General features: G+C 37.5%; 1 protein-coding gene across 2 annotated transcripts in view; it reads left to right on the top strand.

Moving 5' to 3' along the window:
• Positions 1–23,706, top strand: part of CEMIP2 (cell migration inducing hyaluronidase 2) — a 50,768-nt gene that overhangs the window by 10,451 nt on the left and 16,611 nt on the right. For both annotated transcript variants that reach the window (XM_005530356.3, XM_088054347.1), the window contains exons 2-11: positions 2,866–3,202; positions 7,613–7,753; positions 8,304–8,865; positions 11,970–12,139; positions 13,255–13,443; positions 16,121–16,290; positions 18,769–18,978; positions 19,388–19,593; positions 20,153–20,222; positions 22,841–22,969. In XM_005530356.3, the coding sequence (XP_005530413.2) occupies positions 2,878–3,202; positions 7,613–7,753; positions 8,304–8,865; positions 11,970–12,139; positions 13,255–13,443; positions 16,121–16,290; positions 18,769–18,978; positions 19,388–19,593; positions 20,153–20,222; positions 22,841–22,969 (2,172 nt within the window). In that variant the 5' untranslated portion in view covers positions 2,866–2,877. The remainder of the gene's footprint in view (positions 1–2,865; positions 3,203–7,612; positions 7,754–8,303; positions 8,866–11,969; positions 12,140–13,254; positions 13,444–16,120; positions 16,291–18,768; positions 18,979–19,387; positions 19,594–20,152; positions 20,223–22,840; positions 22,970–23,706) is intronic.

A 23,706-nucleotide genomic window follows, 5' to 3' on the forward strand; every position in this document is an offset into this window, starting at 1 on the left:
AGGAAGATATGCCTAGATCATGATCTCCTTTAGGAGACCTCAGCATAGGCACAGGTCAAAGGGAAATGTGGGAAAATTCAGGTGCATAGGAACTTTCAAGCAAAAGTGGTTCAACAGTTTTGGTATTTTGTCCTGCATTTTACTCTGTAAATGCCTTTGCAGAGTAAAATTCATGCTGTATTTATGACATACAAACCCTTTTTGTGCAGCCAAATTATTGCATTTTCTGGGGCAAAACTGGCCCTTCGTACAGTTATTATACATGCTTATGTGTGGTTCTCTCTAAAGGCTTCCACAGAGTGGAAATAAACCAATAATTTGAATCAGATTATCAGTCTGTCCTTCAAAAAAGCTGGTAGCTGCTCTACAGGATAGAAGAGATCTTTTTTCAGCTAGAGAATTTCAAATAACACATGAAGAGGGAAGGAAGTATTGCAATGGTTACTGCTTGTTGTAATGGAAAAACTATATGGTGTGTCTTTAGAATGTGCTGAGTATCTCATTGGCTTAATTTAATTATTTTTATTTTGTAAGGAGTAAGACAGCAATTCTGCTGTCTCTTTCCCACCCATCCTTGGGGTAAGCTGTGTTTTCACTTGAGTGGGATAGTTGAAAACCTTTTATGATTGCCAAGATGAGGTTTGCAAACAAAGCAGAAAGCTTTCTACAATACAGAATATGCTTGAAATATGACACAAGTGTTTCCAATGGCTGCTGTAAAGAATGTTTTCTGGGGTTTTTAAAATTATTTCTTTAGAGGTCTGGCAGTACTTTAGAAGGCCTTGGTGGGAAGAATTGTGGGAAAATTATTTTGTAAAACTATTTCAAGTCTTGCATAGCCAATCTGGATTCAGTTGATACAGCTGAGTAGTTGAAAAACTTTTTAACTGTTGATATCACACTATAAGGAACACTGTAGTAATTTCCTGAGTGTAACAGAAAAATGTCCTAACTGAAAAATTAACCAAGTTTAAGGAGCTGGGGTTTCAAACCATAAAAAAAACAACAACCAAACGAAAACAAACAAACAAAAAACTAAAAAAAACCCACCAAAACCTCAATCCTGGATCAGATTTCTTAAAATGTTTAATTAAGAAGCTAGTCATAAATACTGTTTTTGAATCAGATGAAAAGCTCCATCTCTATCCAGCTTTTAATACCACATCTAAAACACAAAAATCACTTTCACTGCTGAGCGATGGTAAGTTGAGAGTAAAAGCACATGAGGTTAAAGCAAACTGTTCCACAGTGCACATAACAGATTGGGCAGTTAAGTTTGAGAGCCTAGGATTAGGTTTGTCAAAGAACAGAAAGGAGAATGCTGAAAATTAATTTGTTATAATGAACAGGTGCAAGAAGCACTTCTGGAGGACTTGGAATAATTTTTGCACTCTGGGATAGCTTAACTCCAGTTAATGTTTCAGTGCCTTCATTGTCATTGTGCATACATCTGGAGATGCATTGTCTCTCCCATGAAAGGGTAATCCAGCCTGTTCAATAGTAACAGCTCTTTTTCCTTGAAACAGTGAAGTATCAGATTTTGCAGCATGTGGGACAAAAGGCTCCTGTGCTGCTTCTCAGAATAAGATTACAGTTGTCACATTTCTCCTTCATCAGCGTGCCTGACACATCAGAGTATGGCTCAGACTTCCCTTTGTTAATAGAACAGAAAGAGGACCTTTATACTCTTCCATTATTAGTAGTTTTTATTTTTCCTATTTAATGCACATGACTTATGCCTAAATCCCCTTCAGGATTTCGTTTCAAAAGTTCGGTTTCAGTTAACTCAAACTTCTGAGCATCCTTCTGAAAAGATTTCATCTACAAGAAATATTACTTGCAATGAGGGAAAAAAATTATGGCAGCTTTGTGAACACTCCATACAACACTGCTGACTGGAAAACCAGGGAAAACTGTCAAATGCAGGTTTGTCTCTTAAACTAGACAAGTGTGATGAGTTAGAACTGCTGCTGAGGATGGGCCAGGCAGTGATGACACTGGTACGCTTTCCTCTTGGTGTGCTTCAGAAGAAAGACGGAAACAATACTAGTAACTGAAATAATAACAGCACTCATTTCTGGGCAATAGGTACAGAGATCTGGAGTCATGTTGCTTCCAGTCTTTGTGTCCAAATCCAGGCATGTCAGCAGAGAAAAATCACAGGGTTTGCTAAGTAAGATGCAGGTGACTTTTTTACAGAACCATTCCTGATGCACCTCTACTAGCAATTGCTATGAGTAAGTTAAGAGTTTGCTGTCTCTGTACACCTCAGCTTATTAAAAGTGTTGCCTAAGTTGCATCAGCATAACTAGAAATAAAATAGTATTTGGTATTTTAATTTAAACAGGTTTTAGGGCTTCCAGTGTAGAAGACAGGCTTGTCTTTTTCAGCTTCTTTTCCATAAGGGAAAGTGAGGAGTTTGTTCAGCTTCTGTACAGAAAAAATACGTTTAGACATTCTTTGCGTAACTGTGGGGAAGCAAAGGTTGCTTTGCTATCTCATTGTTCATATTTCTTAATCTCATAATACAAGTTAACTGTGAAAATACTCTGAAAAATACCCACTGGAATTATGAAGAAATGGTCTGGGCTGTACTGGGTTCCCACACCACATGTTTTTGAGTTAAATTTTGTCGAAGACACATGTGCTATTGTTCCATGCAGTTATACCATGGCAAGTGACCAGTAGCAACTGAGTAACAGATACTTTGTAAATAGTCACAGCTTCAGTGGCAGTTCTTGACACATGTGGCTTAAAATTGCCATTTGTTGATGTTTCTTTTTTTTTGTTTTGTTTTATGTATTTTGTTCTGTATTCTGAAAGCCTGTCTCTTATTTTTTCCCCCTGTGTATGTGTGTGTTCCAGTGACTTTATAACATGCAAGGCACTGATACCAGGGGGAGCTCCCCTGCATTCCTCCATCCTCAGAACGGGAGCAGTCACAGGTCTTCGGGGTATGTCCTGGGGAGAATTGCCCCTCTCCGTCCCCCACCACCTTCGCAGAGCCATGCTGCAGCAGAATTTACCTCGGCAAGACAAGAAGCCCAGACAAGACTCCCGTCCTTACCAGTGGAGCAGCACCGCCGACAGGCAGAAGCCAACAGGCATAAAAATACTCTTATTTGCTCTGCCATTTCTAGCCTTTCACTTTTTGTTGCACTGGGGATTTTTTTGGGAATAGCTTCAAAATATGCTCCAGATGGTAAGTTCATTAAGAAAATCATCCTAGAAGTTATGCTACCTGTGAACATAACTCAGTAATTCAGCATCAGGACTAATGTTGAAAGTTAATAGGACATTCCCTGCGATTAATACAATGAAGGAGGCAGAGACTGGGGGAAAAGATCAGCTCCTGTTTTTGTTATCAGTGTTGTTTTTATTACGTATGGTTTGATTTACTTACATGAAACAGAAAGGCGTAGCAGTAAATAAAGATTATTGTTGAGGGGTGAAAGAGGCATGAATGCTTTAATAGCATAATTATTTTTATCTGCACAACTGGTGAACTCATAGGTTCACAAATTGCAGACAAAACTAAATCCTACCTGTTTCAGTGGTAACTGAGGAAGACGGTATAAAAATGTTACAGTAAAATAATTCTAAAATTTTTGAGAACCTATGCTAATAGTTTTTTAAAATACAATAAATACAATACTGTTTAAAAACAAACAGCAGTGTTTGTTTTGTTTATATGCAAATTGGGCAGGGACCTTTTTTTAACTGTTAGCCCTGATTTTTTGTTTTCAGCTCATTTTAGAAAACTGGGCAACTTTTTTGGAATTTGGAGAATCTCTGAAATGTGTTAGTAATTGTAAAGCATCAAAAGTGATGTGATTACAAAGTGTACATCCATCTAGCCAGTCACTCATAGAGAACGCTATGTGATGCAGTTGTTAAATATTGGTAGTACAATTTGGAGTGTGAGTTGTTTTGGTGAGTTTAGAGTTTTTGGCTGTTTTTAAGGCAGTAGTCAGGTTTCTAAAAGCTCAACAGGATTTTGAATTGAAACTGTTGGCTACTGTAATAACAGACTTCTCAGTGGCTTTTGACATAGTCATTCAAAGGATGCTGCTTCCAAACTCAGTGCAACACAGGCTGAACAAATCAGGTAACCAACTGAAGATTTCAGATGCACGTATACAGCTGAAGTGCTTTTGGTGGTGGCTTGCTGAGATACCTCCTTGGATGAAGTTACTGAGCTTTCCTAATAATTATGAAGGAAAATAACAAAACCTGGGAAAATGGAAGGTTATTCCTTTGCTGTGATACTGATTGCTGGTAACGGGTACATGTGCTGTAAGTACTTTTCTTACAGACAAATCCAGAGGATACTGGAGGGTGACTTACCCAGTTAACATTCTGAAATACTTTGGAGTGCAGCCAGGCTCTTGGTTCTGTTGTGCAATAAGACAAGAGTTAATAAGAAGCTCCACCTTAATATGAGGAGTGAGTGGCCATGCACTGAAACAGATTGCCCAGAGAGGCTGTGGAGTATCCCTCACTGGTGTTACTTCACAACTGTCTGGACACAATTCCATGCAATGTGCTCTGGCATGACCCTGCTTAAGCAGGGAGGCTGGACCAGATGACCCACTGTGGTCCCTTCCAGCTGTTTTTATTCTATGGTACTGTGAAACCCTGAGACAAGAGAAACTCCTAGAGGCACTAGGGAAAGCCTGGCTGATGTTTTAATCTTGCAGTATGGCTGTTGCAGAAACTCCCCAAAAGTTCCCCAGCAGGCTGAAATGTTAATGTGCATTAACACGTGCATAATAGCTCTGACCCGAGCATGTCTGGTACTGCAGTAAACAACACCAGTTCCAGTTAGGTGTGCTTTTCTTCAGGGCTAGTTGGAAATCCATATTGTCAGAACTTTTAATAGCTGCTTAAAAGGCAATGGAAGGAATGTAACACTTGGTAGTAAATGCACATAAATTCTAAACCTCCACCATGCTTTCTCCAAAAGGAAAATGCTGCTTGTCAGCATTTCTATTCCTGCTTTTCAGCTGGTTTCTTTTTCCTCCTTGCATCTGTATTCCTGACATCTACTCCTGACTCATCTAAGGAGTCCTGAATACTGGAGATCAGGGACAGAAATGGAAATGCAATTTCCTTCCCTATTTCCCCGGGCTTCTGATGTGGGGTCAGAATGACAACCTAGGGAGATGGAGAAGTTCTTCGCTCTTGCAGCTCTCAGCTGGACCTTGCCCAGGGTAAACAGGATCCTCAGAAAATTTAGCTGCCAAAGTCTGATAAATTTCTGCTGAGCATAAGATAACACTGATAATTTTTTCCCAGAGTTCTTAAAAGTTCCGGACATGATGTCTAAACAAGTAGAAAGTAACTATTTAGTTGTACCTTGAAAACTTCCCTGCCTGTCTTTTTCTCCTGTCAAATTTCATGTGCTTGCTCTATGAAAGGTTCTAGCACTGGGATGTTTTTTGGGGTCAAGATGCTTTCTTAGGGGTGGGATGGTGTGCTTTTCCTCCACCACCTGCAGAAATTTTACTTCTCCCCCCCAGCTCTAATAGAAGCCATTAAACCTGAAAGAATGCTGACCCATTTTTTACAGAAATGTTTTGAAGCAGAGGCTTGACTTGAAAAATTTTCAACATGAGTGCCTAAATTTGGCAAGGTCATCACTACTTAACGGTTTCTGGTCTGTGCTTATGTTTTTATTTAACTTTCAATAAACTTTAAAGGCAGTAACTGTAATCTAAAATATACTTGGTAAATTTGGAGATAACATACAGTGAAATTCTAAATATTTGATGTTTTCATGCAGCCCACCACAACTGCTAAGGGAGAATTTCAAAATACTTTTGCTAAACACATCTAATCTGCTTGCCAAAAAGTTGACCCGCTGTGCCCCAAAAGCATGTTTGCATTACAGGAGTGCCTGTTTCTGATTCTGATGGCTTTGTTGCTGGATTGTAATGTACAATAGATTTTAAATTTATAGATTTTTTTAGTTGCTGTTTTATACGTTTTCTTTCTGATTCAATAGAAAATTATATGGTCACTAGATCTGCTCTTCCCTGAATCACAGTAAGCAGAAGTCATCAGGTTGCTGACTCATGGTTTCCTCACACTGCCCTTTGCTACCAGCCAGGAAATAAGTGTTTCTTCACAGTGCTTGTGTGTGTGGTGTCTGGGGAAAAGGGATTAGGGACTCTGCATGAGTCAGGCAGTAGACTTGCCTTTATCTGGTGAGTGCTCAGCAGTCTTGCTGATTGTAGTTCTCCTTGCGTTTTGGCTTTCCCTCATATTGAATTACATTTTCTGAAAGCTGTCTTTGTAGGATCCTCCCAAAAGATTTTATTTTGTTTTTATTTTTATAATGCTTATATGCCTTCTGCCCTTCGCAGTTTGCTAATGTTTCCCCACTGGTAGTTGAATCTTGGTTTATGTAGCTTTCCTGAGTTGTGAGGGATTTGAATTAAGGAGAGTTAATACTAAAGGAAGAACATTTCTGTTAGCAAAACTAAGGCTGGCTTGTATTAAACTTGTGAATTCGTTTTGGTTTCTTTAGATATTGCAAGGATGGACTGTTTCTGATAGCTTTTTGCATCCGAAGTAGCACTTTAGAAGTGTAGGTGTATTTCTTCAGAACACAAGATGTGAAAAGGCTATTTTGGCTGTTAACCTCAGTTGGCCCACTAACATGTTTATTTTGGCAACTTCTTTCTTGTCTTTTACATAGGAAAAATATTTTTAATATTTAATTTTTTAAATATTAATTTTTAATTTTGATAAGATAATCCAAGGAATATATTTTCCAGTTTTTATAGTATGTCTATGCTTCCACATTACTCAGATGCTTAATTTGCTGAAGAGGTGGGTGGTATAAGTACTGCATTGCTGTAACTTACTCTGAAATCCTACAAGCTGTCACTTCTTGCTGTTTCCTCTCCTTCTCTGGCCTTGTAGCTCAGTTTACAGTCTGTGTAGTGCCATGGCTTTCAGCAAGGACTGTGTGTGTCTCTGCTCTTGTGTAGTTTGTAGCCTGATATTTAAACTGAGTTCCTAAGGAAGTGTTTAAGCTAGACCGAAATTTCTCATCTCCCAGGAAACTGCTCTAGCTAGTTAAGTTTTATACTAAGTATGTTAAGGGTGTCTTGTCCCTCCTGCAAGCTTCCACTGAAAGAATGAATTTGAATGCTTAAAAGTAAGAAGGGATCAGCCTTTCTGACGGAGTTGAGACTTGAGGAGGTGAGATGCTTTGCAACCGTGTTAGCCTACTTAGGCTAACCTAAGGCTTCCAGTGCGCAGTGTGATTGCTCTCTGTCTGACTGCATTCCACTTATCTTTGACAGGTGACCTAGCAAATAAAAGAAAAATCTGTTTGGGTTCAAAAGTATGGTCAACAATGTGTGGTCAATAGTACTTTAATTCTGTAAAATAAAATGCCTTCCTACTCCTGAGACTTTAGCTGTTTTTCAGATGTCTTTTTGGCTGTTCAAATACAATGACTGCAGTATTGAAAGCACAGAAGGATGTGGGAGTCCTTTGTGGGTGACTGACCTTTTCTTACTTGTGTTCGTTCTAATGCCGCCTTGATTGATGTGATGATGTTTGTTTTTTTAAAGTTGGATTTCACATTGTATTGCAGAGAATTGTCCTGATCAGAATCCTCGCCTTAAAAACTGGAGCCCTGGCAAAGATCCTGAAAAACGAGTTATTATCAAAAAAGGGGATTTGTTTCGTCTGAACTCAGACGCTACAGTACACTCTATAGTTATACAGGATGGAGGTATGAAATAGCAAAATGGCTACCTTGCTTCAGTGTCCTGCATATTTTTTATGCAGATTTTTTTCTGTGATTGCATAAAAATATGTTGAAACTTCATCTTGCAGCTTACTGACCAGTTCCCATGCTTTTTTACTTTTCAGCCTGCTGCCAGGTTGAGTATATAATTCGAAAGATGAATTCTCTGTGATGATACTCTAGTATCTTTTCAGTGCAGCACTGATGTAGTTTTCTATTTCTACTAAACAAGGTTGTTTAGTAGCCTGCGTGGTACTGAATCTGTTTGTCCTCCAATGGTAACTGTTATATATTAGTAATCCTATCAAACAGGCAGAAAAAGAATTGGAATAAATCAGCAAATTCTTAGAAAGATAAATCACAATTGGTAGCAGTTACTTTCCCAAACATTCTTAAATATATGTAAGAACATAACAGCTTAATTCATGGGTATGAAAAATAAATCTGTATTTTTTTCTGTTCTTACTGCAGAGCTTGGTTATTTGAGTCTCTCCGAATTTTGCTTTGATATACAGAAATACTTCTTTTCCTTTAGGTTTACTTGTTTTTGGTGATGATAAAGAAGGTTCTAAAAATATTACCTTGAAAACTCGATTTATCCTGATAAAGGATGGTGGAATGCTTCATGTTGGAGCAGAGAAATGCCGCTATAAATCCAAAGCAACTATTATTTTGTATGGGAAGTCAAACGAAGGTGCTGATGTGCCAGAATTTGGCAAAAAATTTATTGGCGTGGGCCCTGAAGGAACACTGGAGTTGCACGGGCACCAGAAGGTATCATGGACTCTTCTGTCAAAGACTATGTATTTCTCAGGGCTGGCCTATGGTCATTATACATTTCAAAAGAATTTTTCCCGAGGACTAAATGTTAGAGTGATCGATCAAGATACAGCAGAGGTTTTGGAAGTGCTGAAGTTTGATACTCATGAATTTGCAGAGGAAAGCTTAAAGCTCCAGAACTTACTGAAAAATGGGCATCCTGGTCGCATTATTGCTATTGCTGTAGGAGATTCAGCTGCTAAAAATCTTTTGGAAGAAACCAGAGTGACTATTCAAAATCTTCTGGGAAGTAAGTTTGTCAGAGGATTAAGTTACAGGTAAGTAATTTATTTTCCATTTTGTGCTGAGTGAAGATGACACGCAGTTTTGCTGTGGGGATTTGTTAAGCTTTGACATTCCATAAAGTTTTCAGAGAGTTCTTGGTGCTGTACATAGTGCTGCAGTAGTAGTGTTCAATTAGCAGTACAGTGCAGAGACTGGTGTCTGTGTGACAGACTTTTTTACTTGAAATTACTTGCTATCACTGTTCTTTCTAGAAATTAAACTAAGACATAGATAACAGTTTCTAGGTGAAGCTTTTAATTTGTATGACTTTGGAAGAGCAAGGAATGGAACTAAATGATCTCTAAGGTTCCTTCCAACCCAAAACGTTGTTTCTAAGGGATACTAATCCCAGGTATCAAACATCTTATTCATACTCCTGTGCTGTTGAAATAAAAGTACGTTACCTCCCCACTGAGATCTCAAAGGACCTGACTTGTAAAATTATTTTGTGATTGAAATGCAGTTACAAGGTGTTTCTATATATTTTGGCCATTCTTTTCAGTTGGTCAGGATTTGGATGGTGAGACAGTAGAAGAGATAAAACAGGGATTATTAAAGCAGGAAACTTGCACTGCTCTTCATTGCTCTTCATTTAGTTTAGTGCACATTCTGAACTTGGCTTTCTACTGCAGAGGGTTGTCCACACTAGTCTGGGCAACGCAAAGCATTGTGCCCAGGCAGTCAAGAAGGTTCTGGCTAGTATCAGCAATAATGTGGCCAGTAGGACTGGGCAGTGCTGTACTAGCACTGGTGAGGCCACATCTTGAGTCCCGTGTCCAGTTCTGGGCCCTTAATACAATAAAGGTTGATGTGCTGGAGCATGTCCAGAGAAGGGCAATGAGCTGAGGACGAGTCTAGAATGTAAGTCATATGAGGAGTTGCTGAGGGAGCTGGGAATGTTTAGCCTGAAGTAAAGGAGGTTCAGAGAGACCTTATTACTCTCTACAAACCAGGTGGAGGTCAGTCTCTTCTTGTAAGCAACCAGTGACAGAACAAGGGGGCATAACCTCAAGCCACATCCAGGGAGGTTTGCAGTTCAACATAGGAGGAATTTCTTAATGGAAGGGGATATTAAGCATTGGCGCAGACTGTCCAGGGAGATGGTGAAGTCATCATCCCTGGAGATGTTCCAGAAATGACTGGATGTGGTACTTTGTACCACGGTCTAATTGACAAGGTGCCCATCAGTCAAAGGCTAGATTTGATCTTAGAGATATTTTCCAGCCTAAATGATTCTGTGATTCTGTGTTGGCAATACAAGTGAAAAGTGTACCCAGTCTCCTAACTGCCTATCAGTCTGTTGTTCTTCTTCTATTAAGATGGTTGTATAACCTCTTTGTATTGTCCAGTATTTTCCAGGAAATTGGTCATTTGGTTTTTCCATTCTATTCTTATCCCTCACTATCCCCTGACATCTGGATTCCAGTTAGTTTCCTCCCTGTGCTTTGGCAGAGGCAGGCTGGCGTGTCAGTCAGGATGGCATGTTCTGACCTCAGTTCCTGTCAGGAGTACATTTGTGTCACTGGCTATGTAAGCACAGGGGTGTGGGATGGAATGCTCTCGCCTCTGAAGCAGTTTGGCCAAAAGTGTCAAGACCTGGATGTCCTATAGTAGAATACCACTTCCTGAAAGCAGCAAAGCCTGTGTGGCTTCAGATTGCTCAGGTTCTGGTGCAGCCAGCCCAGCCTGCCCTGAGAGGTGCGTGTAGGTTTCTGGTATTTGTCTCTGCCTATGACCTCCACACCAGTTTGTCTGAAATGAGGAACTTCATCCTGTAACTGGGAAGAAACAGCCTTTTTTCCCTCTCTGCTGAACTGATTCTTGTCTGCTTTTCTTAGTCAGTAAAGGCTCTGTAAGCACATAAAATTATTTTGTTCTTGGTGGAAGATAGGCAAGAAGCTTTCCCTGATGGCTTGCTCAGGAAAAGCAGGGGCCGGCTTCTTAAACATTTAAAGCTAGTGAAAAAGATGTCAGCATGGAGGTGAATACTCCATTACAGCCCTCTCCCCTTCTACTTCTTCCTGCAACATGTGAAATCCAAAGCATGCATCAAAATAACTTTATTTTAAATGTCAGTATGTGAAATGTTCAACTTGTTTGCTGCTGCTACCAAAAAGCTGTCCCAGTATGTACTATTCCTGTGAATATGTTAATGCCTAAAGTATTGTTTGGCTTTCTGATCTGAATCAACAAAAACTTCAGGAAGGGTTAAAATAAAGGCAACTGGGTTGAAGGTAGGTTTAATATCTGCCTTTGAATTAATCATTAGCAACAGCCTGCAGTCCAGCTAGCTGACACTGTTTTCACTTGAGATGAATGATTCAGCTTTAATGATGCAAAATTGTCTGGCTTTTTAATAGATGATCTCGACTGCTTCCTTTGCATTACAGAGTAGTAAAGGACACCAAAAGAAACTTATTTTTTTAACTTGGTGGCAGTTTTCTGTGGTGCATGCTTTGCTTTTAATTTTCAAACACATATCAGTGGTATATTGTACAAAGGTTGTGCATGCATTTCCTTTTCTGGGTCTGAGCATCCTGAAAGATTCAAATAGGAAAGATCCTATTGCCTGTCTAGCACAGGGGTGAGCACCAGTGGCTGTTGCTGGTTGTGTCCATCCCTGCTGGCTTGAGGAACACATGGTCCCCTGGAGTCCTGACTGCCCCTTTGGGGTGTTGCTGGGGCTATGGCAGGAGCATTGGCATTGACTCCTTCTCCTCCTGGGCCCTGCTAAAGCTGTTTGGGAGTAGAATCCTGTGTGGCTTCTGTCACACATCTCTTAACAATAAGCTTTTGGAAAAATATTGTATATCAATATCTTATTGAATGTTTTACTAAAAATGTATTTGAAAGTCTTCCCAAGTAAGAGCTCTTGTATTTGCCAGTTTGTATATAGGACACCCAGTTATTTTATACTATTTTAACTTAATTATCCACTGCCCATTTCCTTCTACATTTTGAAGTTGCATTTTAAAATTAATTTGGAAGAGCAAGCAAAAGGGTTTTTTATGACTACTATGCTCCTTGTTTTTTCCGGGTTTTGTAAAGAATTTTTAAAGGGCCATTATATTTAAACATTCACTTTTGATTTTCACAGGCAAGCCTGGGCTTTAGTTGGTGTCATAGGTGGTGGAAATTCTTCCTGTAATGAATCAGTGAGAAACTATGAAAACCACAGCACTGGTGGGAAAGCTCTTGCTCAAAAAGAGTTTTTCACAGTGGATGGTCAGAAGTTTGTTGTGAGAGCTTACAGCGAATGGAATGATGGTAGGAAAGTGTTTTGTGAAATCCTACAGTTGGGGAAAAGGAAAAAAAATACTTTATATTTTTTTTTTCACTAGAACTTCTGGTTGCAATTTAAATTTTTGAATGCTTCTATAAGTTGTTTTTTCTTGCTATGATTGAAATAGGAGGACACAGTTCTTCAGTTCTACCTATTTTCTCACTCAGTTTGTATATAGTATGTGAGCAGCATAATATTGACTCCTAAATTCTAGTATATTTAGATGAAGATAGGTTCTGATGCTTTTAAAATTTATTTTAGTAATTTGGCAGTCATGTATATTTTTAATTGTAAGCTTTTGAGATGTTGATCATGGTACTAAAAAAAAACCTACAAAAGCCAAAAGAAATGTTTTATTCTTGTTACAATTTTTGGTTGCTGTTAGAGTGCTGAACTTTAGGCAGCCATTCTGATACAAAATTGAGTATGTGGTATAAAAATATAGAAACCTGCCACTTGCTTGCTTTTGTCCTTTATTAATTTTTTTTAAAAATTTAAGATATCTTTGATCTGAGTTTCTATGGGTAATCATCTCCTTCTGTTTTTAGAATTACTAAATGCTATTGTGTTTTCCTCAAAAAATTTTTATGGTAGTCATGAATTTATTTGTTAGGCAGTTGAGCTATTTGGTATTACCCCTTTACTGTTCATTACAACCCCATGAAAATGTATAGATTTACATTTTAAAAAAGTAATCCACCAAAATACATCTTTTACTTACTGGTGCTGTAAAGTTAGGTTCAAGAGTTAGCAAAAGCAGCTGAAGTTATGCAAATTCATCGTAAGCCAATGAAATTCTATGTGTGTGCAATTTAGTCTGCCAAACTGTTCTATTAGTTGTGCTTAAAAAACACTTTGTTTTCCAAGTCCTTGATTACATCTGTAGAGTTTAAAATAGCAAAAAAAATGTCAGTCGAAACAAGCAGAAGTAGCTGGACCTACAAATTACTGCCATATGATAGCAGGGTTTTTTGAAGAAAAAAAATAAATCATAGTTTATTCCAGTCACCATTTATCAGTATCTTCTTGGGAATTGTTTGATATAAAGGTGAATATAATCCTTTTTTTTTTTTCTTTTTCTTTTTTTTTTTCCAATTAGGTGTCCCTATATCAGGCTTCCAGGTGGAAGCAGTGGGTGGAGTAATACTGAATCTTCTGGATGATGTTAGTAGTTGGGAGCCTGGAGACAGGATTGTGGTTGCGAGTACAGACTATTCGATGTATCAGACAGAGGAATTCACCCTCCTTCCCTGCCCAGAGTGTACCATGCATCAGGTTAAAGTCAAAGGTATGAGAGCAGTCGCCACTTGAAGATCTGTGTGAGATGTGTATTTGCTGCTGGATAGGCTCTTGAGTGGAAGCCGTAAAGAGCAGCCTTTTCTCAAATTGCTGTATGGATTTGTTGCCACATACACGGATGTGTAATTATTCTTGCTATAAAGGAGCAAGCTCACCATGCTAACTTTTCTTTCTCATTTCTTCCCAGGCTCATTGAATGCCTTTTTTTTTTTTTACAGTAGGGTTAGGCTTGTTTTCCTTCCTTGGCTCCTTTCTGTCTTTTCACAAGTACTCTTTATACATGCTTGAATAGCTGTTGCAGTCATGACTTGTTTCCCTTGCTTTTAGTGTCATTCTCATCTTTTGAACTATTATCATTATAATTTTTTCTGTTTCTTGTGTTATTAAAAAAGTAGAAATAAAAATAGGAAGTAAAAAAGAAAAATGCCACCTTTGAACCTGTACCTTTTTTCTTTTTTTATTCTTTCTCTCAGTCTCCTTTTTATCACTTCCCCAACAAAATGATTATAAAATAGGTGGCCCTTCCAAGATTCTGCTCTCACAGGATGTCCCTGAGTAGTTGCAGTCTGGTTTTCCTTTGGGTGTGATGCACAAGTAAATGGTCGTGCATGTTGTTGACCAATTTCTTTTTATTATGTGAGTCATTCTGCTTGACATCACAAGAGCCTCCCAAGAGACTGGCTTGCCAGCTATGCTGGCGTCTCTGTTTTCCTTCTGCTGCTCCACACCTGCTCCATGGTGCCGCCCTTCCCCTTGGTGTCCTCCAGCTTCTGGTCTAGAGCTTCCCCTCTCGCTCCTGGTGGGCTGCAGTGTCATTCCATAGCATAAACTAACGAGTGTTGTTCTGCAGTGTTAGTTTGCAGCAGCTCACGGGTGCTCTTCTCCGTCTGGTTTTGTCCCACTAATTTCTGCACAGTGCAACTTCCTCTTCTGCAAACTGCTCTTCTCCTTCTTGATTCTCAGAAGTTTTCTGTCAACACCCTCAGATTTCCCTGTCCACCTGTGCCTTAAGGAAATGCCAGTCTGTCTGTCCCTCTGGCGGTGAAATTTGCTTCTCACACATTTCTTAGTATGGGTCATGTATGTTTTACTGCATTGAAAAATCTCAAATATGAGGAAAGCATATCTGTGCTTACCTTATTACACCATCAGAGAATACCAGTTTGAATGAAGCTGCAGAGCTAACTTGGTGCTATTGAACATGATATTTCTGGGCTTTGTTCTCAAGCGTCATGTTCTGTGTTTTATTTGGTACAGTGTTTTAAAGAACAAATTTAACTGGAAGGTTGCAGCATGAAGTTTAAGAAGCTTCATGTCACCACTGAATAGTATGTGTGTAGACTATTTCATCCTGGAAATTACGTGCTATGAAAAGGCAGCTGCTTTTAAGGGTTAAAAAAATTAGTTTTCACAAGATTTACAATATGGCATAAAATACAAAATATTGGCCTTTTTTTTTTTTTTTTTTTTTTTTAATGTAAATCCTGGCTAAACTAAAAAGATATTAAAGGGGGTGGACTTAGAGTCAACTTTCCCAGTTGGGGTTCTTTGCCACCCTCAATATAATTTTCTTTGACATAGTAATTTATACAGTTTCAGAAAATCCCCATACCACCCTACATAATTGTTCCACAGAGAATGAATTTTCTGTGTAATGATAAACTTGACATGCTGAAGAACATACCATCCTTTGAAATTATTTCTTGCATTGTTTTCATAGTTTTTTTGCTGGTTTGACCTTTCTGTAGTAGAGAAACAAAAAAAGTGTTGTGTTGTAGGAGCCCTGGTTACTCTGTCTGCCCTTGATTTCTTTAGCTGCTAGTCAAATACAGGGAAAAACAATAGGCAAGCCTTTAGGGAGAGGAGTGCAGTGCCATTTACAGATGTGTCTGGTCTTTTTAAATCCTCAGAGGCAGATACAGTGTTGGTATCACTCTTAGTTCTGCTTCATGTTGTGGTAGTTTAGGCTTATATCCTTTTTTTTAAGGCTTGGAGGGATAGTGATAGTCTGTATTCAGAGTATCAATAAATGCATAAATGCATTTTTTAAGGTTTACAGAACCAGATCATTTTCTCAGTTTCAATGAGAAATTGATTGCATTTTTGATGAAGGGTATAAAACTAGACTATCTCCTTTTCTCTAATTCTGAGCTTATGCATCTTCAGAATAGCTACCTAAGAAAGAGGGGATATAGTTAGGAAAGCAAGTCCTTTTTTCTTTAGGAGGAGATAAATACAGCATTTTCAAACAGTGTTTTGGCTTCACTTTCAGTTCTTAATTTGTCTTTGAAACAGATTAAGCAGCCAGCATCTTTTTTCTTTTAAAAACAAGTCTGCACCTGTGTTTCACAAGAAATTTAAAACATTATTACATTAAACTTTTCTTACTTTTTCCTCCATTCTGTTTACAAACTGTTGGATCAAAACTGTAAAACATATTTGAAAATAAAATGCTGATATTTTTTGAGGATTAGTTTCTTATTAAAAAGAAAAATATATCTACCACAAGAGAAGCTAAGAGAGACCAGCACATTAAGGAAGAGAAATGCACAGTTTTTGTTGATGCAGTTAACTTGTTTTTTTTTATATATGTTGATTCTGGTTTTTATCTGTGGTGACTTTCTTTCTTTTTTTTCCCTTCTGCTACAAAACATGTTGTTGGACAGAAAACCCTCAGTTTCCTCATGTAGGAGAAATAATTGATGGAGTGGACATGAGAGCAGAAGTTGGAGTTCTTACAAGAAATATCCTAATAAAGGGGGAGACAGAAAATACCTGCTATCTTGAAAAGGAGTGTCAGTTCTTCAGTTATGATACATATGGTGGACATATCAAGGTTTGAGAAACATTTTAAATTAACTTTCTGTCATATAAATGCATATTAAGGACAAAAAGATTAATGTTTAACTTCAAGGGATTTGAAAACTTAAAGAACATTAATTCATTCAGTTGCTTTGTGTGGAAATTACTTCATTCTCAGCTTTACCCAGATTAGATTTAACTCCTTAAGTCTTAGTCTGCAGAATTGAAGGAAGGGATATAATGCATAAACTGTTCTAGAAACGTTTAGCAGGTATTGTGACATTGTATGGCAGGGATTAAACAAGTGACATCCATGCATATGCATCCTATAACATTACAGAATAAAGCTTGATCTCCCCTGTATTTCTCTTCCTTCCTTTCATTGTCTTTGTACCTCCCCAGGTACAAAGGTGATGAACACTGAATCCTAATTCAGTTTTCCCGTCTGAACCTGAGCACTAGAGAGGCAGAGAGGGGGAAGAAACTGACAAGTACTATGGGGTTTTATATTTAGTTTCTTAAAAATATGCAAGTACTAAGGTTATATAAAGGAAACTGCTTCAAATTTCTTGTATTATAATTATAAACAAAGCTGAGAAGAAGGAGTGTTCTAGAAACTAGTATTTAAACTTGGGTTCACTTACATTTTTAGATGAAAGATTTGAGCAGCAGTGCTTCAGTGATGCTAGAGAAGTCTGAGGCCTCAAATTTTAATTGCAAATATATATGTACTCATTATGTGGTCATCAAGTTTAAATCTCTTTCTACTGTATTTTGATACAGCTTTTAATTTCATAGCAGTGACCATAATAGTGGTAAAGAAAATAAGCCCTTTCTTACTATGTTGGCAGCTTTTGTTTTGTGGAAGAAGGTAGGCGCAATCAAGATAATGTAATGAAAGAAGATAATGACGAGCTGTGAATCTTGCTAAGTGTGACCTTGATTGCCACAGAAGTGTACATAGGCAGACCTTCAGTTGTCTGGAAGGTAGAAGAGAAAACAAACATTTTGACTCATCAAAGTGAAATTGTTCCCAGGAGATTGAGTGGTTTCTGCTGCCAGATCTAGATTTCAGCACTGAAAGTATTTTTGGTTTATTACATTTATTCTTACATGCTCAAGCAGAGGGATCCTAGACATTAAGAAATGTAATAGCTTTTGAACATCTATATTTCCTACTGGTCACTAGTTCAGTAGCCTTAAAGGGGGCTTAGTGCCAGTAACGAGAGACACTGGCTTGCAGTTGTGGTGCTTTTCAGTAGTAAGAGCTAGAGATTTGGGATGCCTAAAAGATCAGGTTTTTACCATCCCTCTATATGTTAGGTATGCAAACCCTAAGAATTCAATTATAAGAGGAGGAAAAAAAAATATTGATTTCTCTATGAAAATTGGTATTTTTGATAAATACTCAGTACAAGTAAATTAATGAAATGAAATTTAAAAAAAAATAAAAATAAGTAGCGTTTGTTTCGGTTTGGTTTCTGGTTTTTTTTGTTTGATTTTTAACTCAGGTTGGTTCCTTGCAGTTCAGCTGTTGTACTTGTTTATGCTTTTATAGCAGAGTCGGTGGAAGAAAATACTTTCTCTTTCCTGCATTTCTAGTACAACCCAATTATGACTTTACTTCGTACCCAATAACTTTACTGTGAACTTGCATGATTGTGAGGATAATTTCATATATTCTTTAGTAAAGACATTTCTCTGAAGTGCAGTGTCCAGTTTTGGGTTCTCATTGCAATGAAAACGTAGATGCACTGGGGTGTGTCCAGGAAAGGTGGTGTGGCAGTGTGTGATGATAAGTGACAGGGAGCTGAGAGGAGGGGTCTTGCTGCTGTCTTCAGGCACTGGTGGAGGTTCAGAGTGGCCTCCAGCACTTGGAGGTGCACAGCAGTAGGATAAGAGGCAATGGGACCAGGCTTAAAGAAGGCAAATAATGCTCGTACACTGGGAAAATGAAACCAATTGACATCATGAGCGTCTCTGTGACTGGAGGTATTCTCTAAGCAATGAGCAGCTGTCTTATGAAGCTGACCCAGCACCAAGCTCTCAACTGGACAAGGTATCTCAACAAGTTCCTTTGAATCTGCATTATTTTGTGTTTTTTATTCAGCTAAGCCTCTCCCAGGTGGACTGTGCTGATGCAGCTTCATTACAGACACACCCAGATGTAGGTGACTTCTGCTTGGTTAGAGAGTACATGTAAGAATATTTAATGTGCCACCTGGTAAAGACCAAACAGTAAAGTGTGGCAGTATGTCTGGTGAAAATTCCTCTGTTGTAGCCACATGGAGATTTACATTTTGAACTTATCTATGAAGGATACAGTTTTTTTAAGGCATCTTGTAGAGAAAGACAGTAACATTTGTTCTAACTTTTATTGTATTGGCCTGTGGCAACTGTGTACATCTAGATTCTGTACATCTGGGGTAGATGATGTATTAACTTAAAATTTCCATTGGTTAAAAAGCAAATTGGTTATTCACTCTGGACTTCATTTTTTTTTTTTTTTTAGATTTTGAAGAATTTTACATCTGTTCACCTTTCCTATGTGGAATTGAAGCAAATGGGCCAGCAGCAGATTGGAAGTTACCCTGTTCACTTTCACCTCTGTGGAGATGTGGATGAAAAAGGAGGATATACTTTTAAAACTTACCTGGAAGGTCTTTCCATTCATCACTGTTTTTCCAGATGTGTGACTGTTCATGCAACTAATGGTTTACTGGTAGGTACATGGAGAGTAAAACATATTATGTTTGAATAAATATTACAAAGAACATTTAGATGACAAAATAATCCCATCCCTTCTGCAAATCCAATGCTCAGCAATGGTTTTCTTATTTCAGTGGATAAATAAATTACTGCAAGCAGTAATTTAGCAGTTCTCACCATTCTGTTTTTTCAGATTCTTAGAGGAGCTAACTGTATGACAGCTGTAAGACAGCTAAATTCCACAGACACAGAAGTGTGTTTGTAAGGGATGAATAAAACTATGTGCTTGAATCTTCTGAGTATCTGCTGATACTGACACTTCACTCTGCAGCTGTGCCAAGATAGTAAAACTAGATGGTATTTGTCAAATAAATCTCAGTAAATGCTGTTACTACTGACATAATGAACTTGCATTTCTACAGATAAAGGACACCATTGGCTACGACACACTAGGTCACTGTTTCTTCATAGAAGATGGCATTGAGCAGAGGAATACTTTGTTCCACAACCTTGGGCTAGTCACAAAACCAGGGACTCTTCTACCTACAGACAGAAACAGCAGCATGTGTATTGGGATTAGGGATAAGGTGTATGGAAGTTATGTCCCAGTGCCAGCCACAGACTGCATGTGAGTATGTCATGATGAAAAAGTAAAACCCACCAAAAACGGTCTCTTAACAAAATACAGATGGAAACATTTTTGTCTATAATTTAATGAATGTAGTTCACGTAGTAATGGTATTTAAAAAATAGCAACAAAAATTAACGTGTAGTCTTCTATTAAAGAAAAAAAATGGAATATTATATTATAGGAATATTGTTATTTCTTGTGATACTAGGGACTTTAAAAGTCTGTTGAATATCTTCACTACTGCATAAATATATGCATATTCTCAGGTTGTCACCACTATTTTTTCTGAATACTACTTGTTTATTTTGAAAGCTTCTTAAAACAGTTTAACATTGCATGGGATCTCTGCACAATATTAAACACAATACTGTGTACTGAACTAAAAAATAAAAAGGCATTTTGACTTCCAGTGTGGGAGGTTTTTTGATTTGTATTTTGAATGTGAAGTAGTTACTTCATCAGTTTAGACTTTTCTGATGTGGATGTTAAAAAGGGAAGTTATTTCTGTTGGAGATAGAGGTTTTCTGTAGTAACTTGTTTCTGAATAATATTTCAGGGCTGTTTCAACATTCTGGATTTCTCATCCCAACAATCATCTTATAAATAATGCAGCAGCAGGCTCACAGGTAAGGCATATGGGTGTCATTAAAGACAAACTGGTTATGTCACTGGCATTTGTAAAACCTGTAACATTTACACTGCCAGATATACATATATTTTTCTTTTTTATATATGAATCATTTTATGTTTGGCAGCATATTGGCACTGAAAGTGCAGGGTATGTCTAGTGGTGCATTTAAGTGATGCCAAAAATATTTGTTGTGGCTGCAACAGAGGAGATCTCTTCTTTGAATTTAATAGACCTGACAGTGTAGAAATGTAGTAGTGTCTATGAAGAAATCCTTTTATTTTCATGGAATTCGTGCATTTCATATTAAGTCTACTGTATTTTCTATTAGGTTGTCATGAGTTTAGTGACAGCTCTGCAAGAGCTGTAGTCAATGGAATGAAAAATTATTATAAAAGGGTGTTCGTTGCATAAGAAACAGCTAAACCACTTCTTTTCTGTCAGTGGTTAGTCAATTGTTTCCAGCCAGGGACTGTTGATATGTTTTTGCTTGTTCTGAACCTTGTGCAAATATCTTGTCATAGCTGCCTGTGATAGAAAGATCTGTACATACTGTGGAGGAGGGAGGGCTGGAGTCTGTTCTGTATTGGATGAGAGGCTGAGATATGTAAAGTTTTTAATTGGATTTTTATGAAGAAATCAATGGAAATGGAAAACAGGAAAGGTTATTGATGTTGCAAAGGCTCTAGTGTTGGAAGACTATGAGCCTGCGTATTTTTAGCCACAGATAATATTTATCTATACCTGATAACACTTACATAAATAAATGATTTATTTATTAACAGGTGACTTATTAATAAATAGAATAGAATTCAAAATACTTAGCTGAGTTGAAATATCTGGAGTATAAAAAAAAATCAGAAAATTTTGTTCTGTTTTTTGTGTGATCTAATTCTTGTTGCCTTTATTGTAGTGGGTTTATTTCTGTTTATTTTCTACTTGACTGTCTACCATTAGGAGGAATCTGGACTCACCTCCCAAATTAAACCAGTTCTTTTCTGTCCAACTCAATGTCTTAACATTTTGCCTGCTTAATGTAATATATCTAGTTTAGGCAGTGCAGGCTAAGTTAAACAGCTTCTTTGCTTCTTTGATCTGGTGCTTAAGATCTGCAAGGTCTTTTTCTGCCTGTCTAGCTCATCCCAGCAGATGTTACATCTTTTTGTTAGCAGGATGTTCCTGGCTGGAGCAAGCATTTGTCTGTAACAAAGTCTAGCCACTCTGATACAGATCCCTTGCATGGATGTAAGCACTTTAGTATAAAGGGACCACAGCTTATTGTTTCAGGAATAGAATAATTTGACTGTATTTATACAGACTCTGCCCTATAGAGCTTTTGCTGTTATGAATTAGAGCAATTCACGGCCAAATAATTCCTTTCCTCCCCCAGGTCCTTAATTATGCAGTGAAGCCTATTGTAAGGCTGTATAGGCAGTAGATGTTTCTTTCTTTTTGGTGTGTATGAGAGAGAAGAGAAAAAATCCCCAACCTTATTTAGGTTTCTGAATGCTTGCAGATGTTTAGCAAGCTTTTAAGTTTATCTAAGTCTTATTTTTCAAGCATCAGGGGGTGTTTTGGATAAAATTTGAGTCTGCCAAGCACAGAGCTGTACTTAATTATATGTGAGGTAAGATTTTGGTATTTTTATTAATGGAACATCCATATTTGCTTTGTAATGGTTAATCACCAGAAATGTCAGTGCATCATCATTACACACTGGGATGGGAGCGTTACTGTAAACTAGAATTTCCAGCACTCATTGGAAAATTACTATATTCTTGGCGTGAAAAGCATAAAATCTTTTAAGCCAGGGTGAATTGGCTTTATCCATGTTTCTTGAAAAGGTTGATGACTTTGTTTGTGACATGAAGCACTCAGTGTTTCTTTAGCTACCTTTTAATCCTTTAATGTGCCTTTTTTATTATTTTTTAAGGGCACACAACTTATGGTCAGGCAAAAGTTTTGATGTCTGTAGGTGTTTGCAATACAGATGTTGTCATGATGCCACCTCTTGTGAATGCAAATGGAGCTAAAAGCAAAATTTTGTGGGTCTTATTTAGCAGATAAATCCAGGTTATGAGCAGAGATATTAAAGTATAGAAAATGAACAGATACTAAAATTATTACTGCATGTCATTGGCACAGTGCCCCGTAATAGCCAGATTTCTTGATGTGTTTTTTTTTCCTGTCTTCTGAAAGCTCTTGAGGGCTTTTTTGGTTGTGCCATTTAAAGTTTTATGAACCAGCCTTAACAGACTGGAACAGTAAGGACAGGAGAAATGATTTTTGCATATCTTACTGTGAATAGTATTATCTGCTAGTAAAAGAAAATCTAGTGTGTTGGATTACATAACTGAAAAGCAGAAGTTACATAAACTTGGACACTTTTCTACTTTGAAATATTATAACATCTTAAATATGTGGTGTTGAATGGCTTTACTGAGAAGCAAAACACTTTTTAGTTGATACTGTCCACTAGAATTTAGCCCTATTTGCAAAATCACACTCTTTCAATGATTAAATTGTTGTTTGGAGACTTTATTTTAAAATTTATATCAGCACCAATAATAGTATCAGAATCACTTATAAGTAATATTTTCCTCTTATTATTTGCAGGATGCTGGAATTTGGTATTTGTTCCACAGAGTTGCTACAGGAGATTCTCATAGTTTAGGCATTGAAACCAAATCAGAGCTTACACCCCTAGGAATCTTCTATAACAACAGGGTTCATTCTAATTTTAAGGTAATGTAGTATGCTATTAAAAAAATCTGAAGTTTTTATTTCTCAGTATTTTATATTAAAACTTGTCTGTTCTCATTATAAGCTGGGTAGGAGAAAGATTTTTGTGCTGTGTTTGAACTGTACTGTAGAACAATGTATAATCATCATGGGTGTGTTTTCTAGCTACATCTTGAGTATTCACTGTTTCAGATCCTCATAAGGTGTAAACTACTAAAATCAGTTAATACTTCTAATAAACTACTTTTTTCAGAAGTAGTATTTCAGATGCTACTTTTTACAGTTTTATTTCCTACTCCAAAGAAAGCTGACCCTTGAAGAATCAAAGTTTATTATAGTAGTGATTCAGCTCATAGCTTGCTGCAGTAGCTACAACTTACTTTTCTGAGTCTCAAGTGTTTGCACATGGTGACAGCCTCTGGCTAGATATTAAGCTTCAATGTTGCCTTCAGGAGCTCACTTATTTGCAACAGTTTTCTTACAGACTTCTCAGCCTACAGTTATTGAGGAGTGTTGTGTTAGTATGACTTTCAAATCTTTTCTACATCTCAGCTAAAGCTTCACTTCAGCTGGTGTCCTTACAGTATTTGGAATCTAGTTGCTGTGTGTATTTATAAATATAATGACATTTACAAAGCTACCTAACTCTAAATAAACACTTATTTGTGTTTGGTTGCTGTGGGAGATTCTCATAGTTTAGCTATTGAAACCTCATAGAATCTTTATCGATTATTCTTTTT

Source organism: Pseudopodoces humilis, chromosome 4 (genome assembly GCF_049639895.1).
Source record: "Pseudopodoces humilis isolate 2021_Gansu_Grassland_sample_001 chromosome 4, ASM4963989v1, whole genome shotgun sequence".
Classification (NCBI taxonomy): Eukaryota; Metazoa; Chordata; class Aves; order Passeriformes; family Paridae; genus Pseudopodoces; species Pseudopodoces humilis.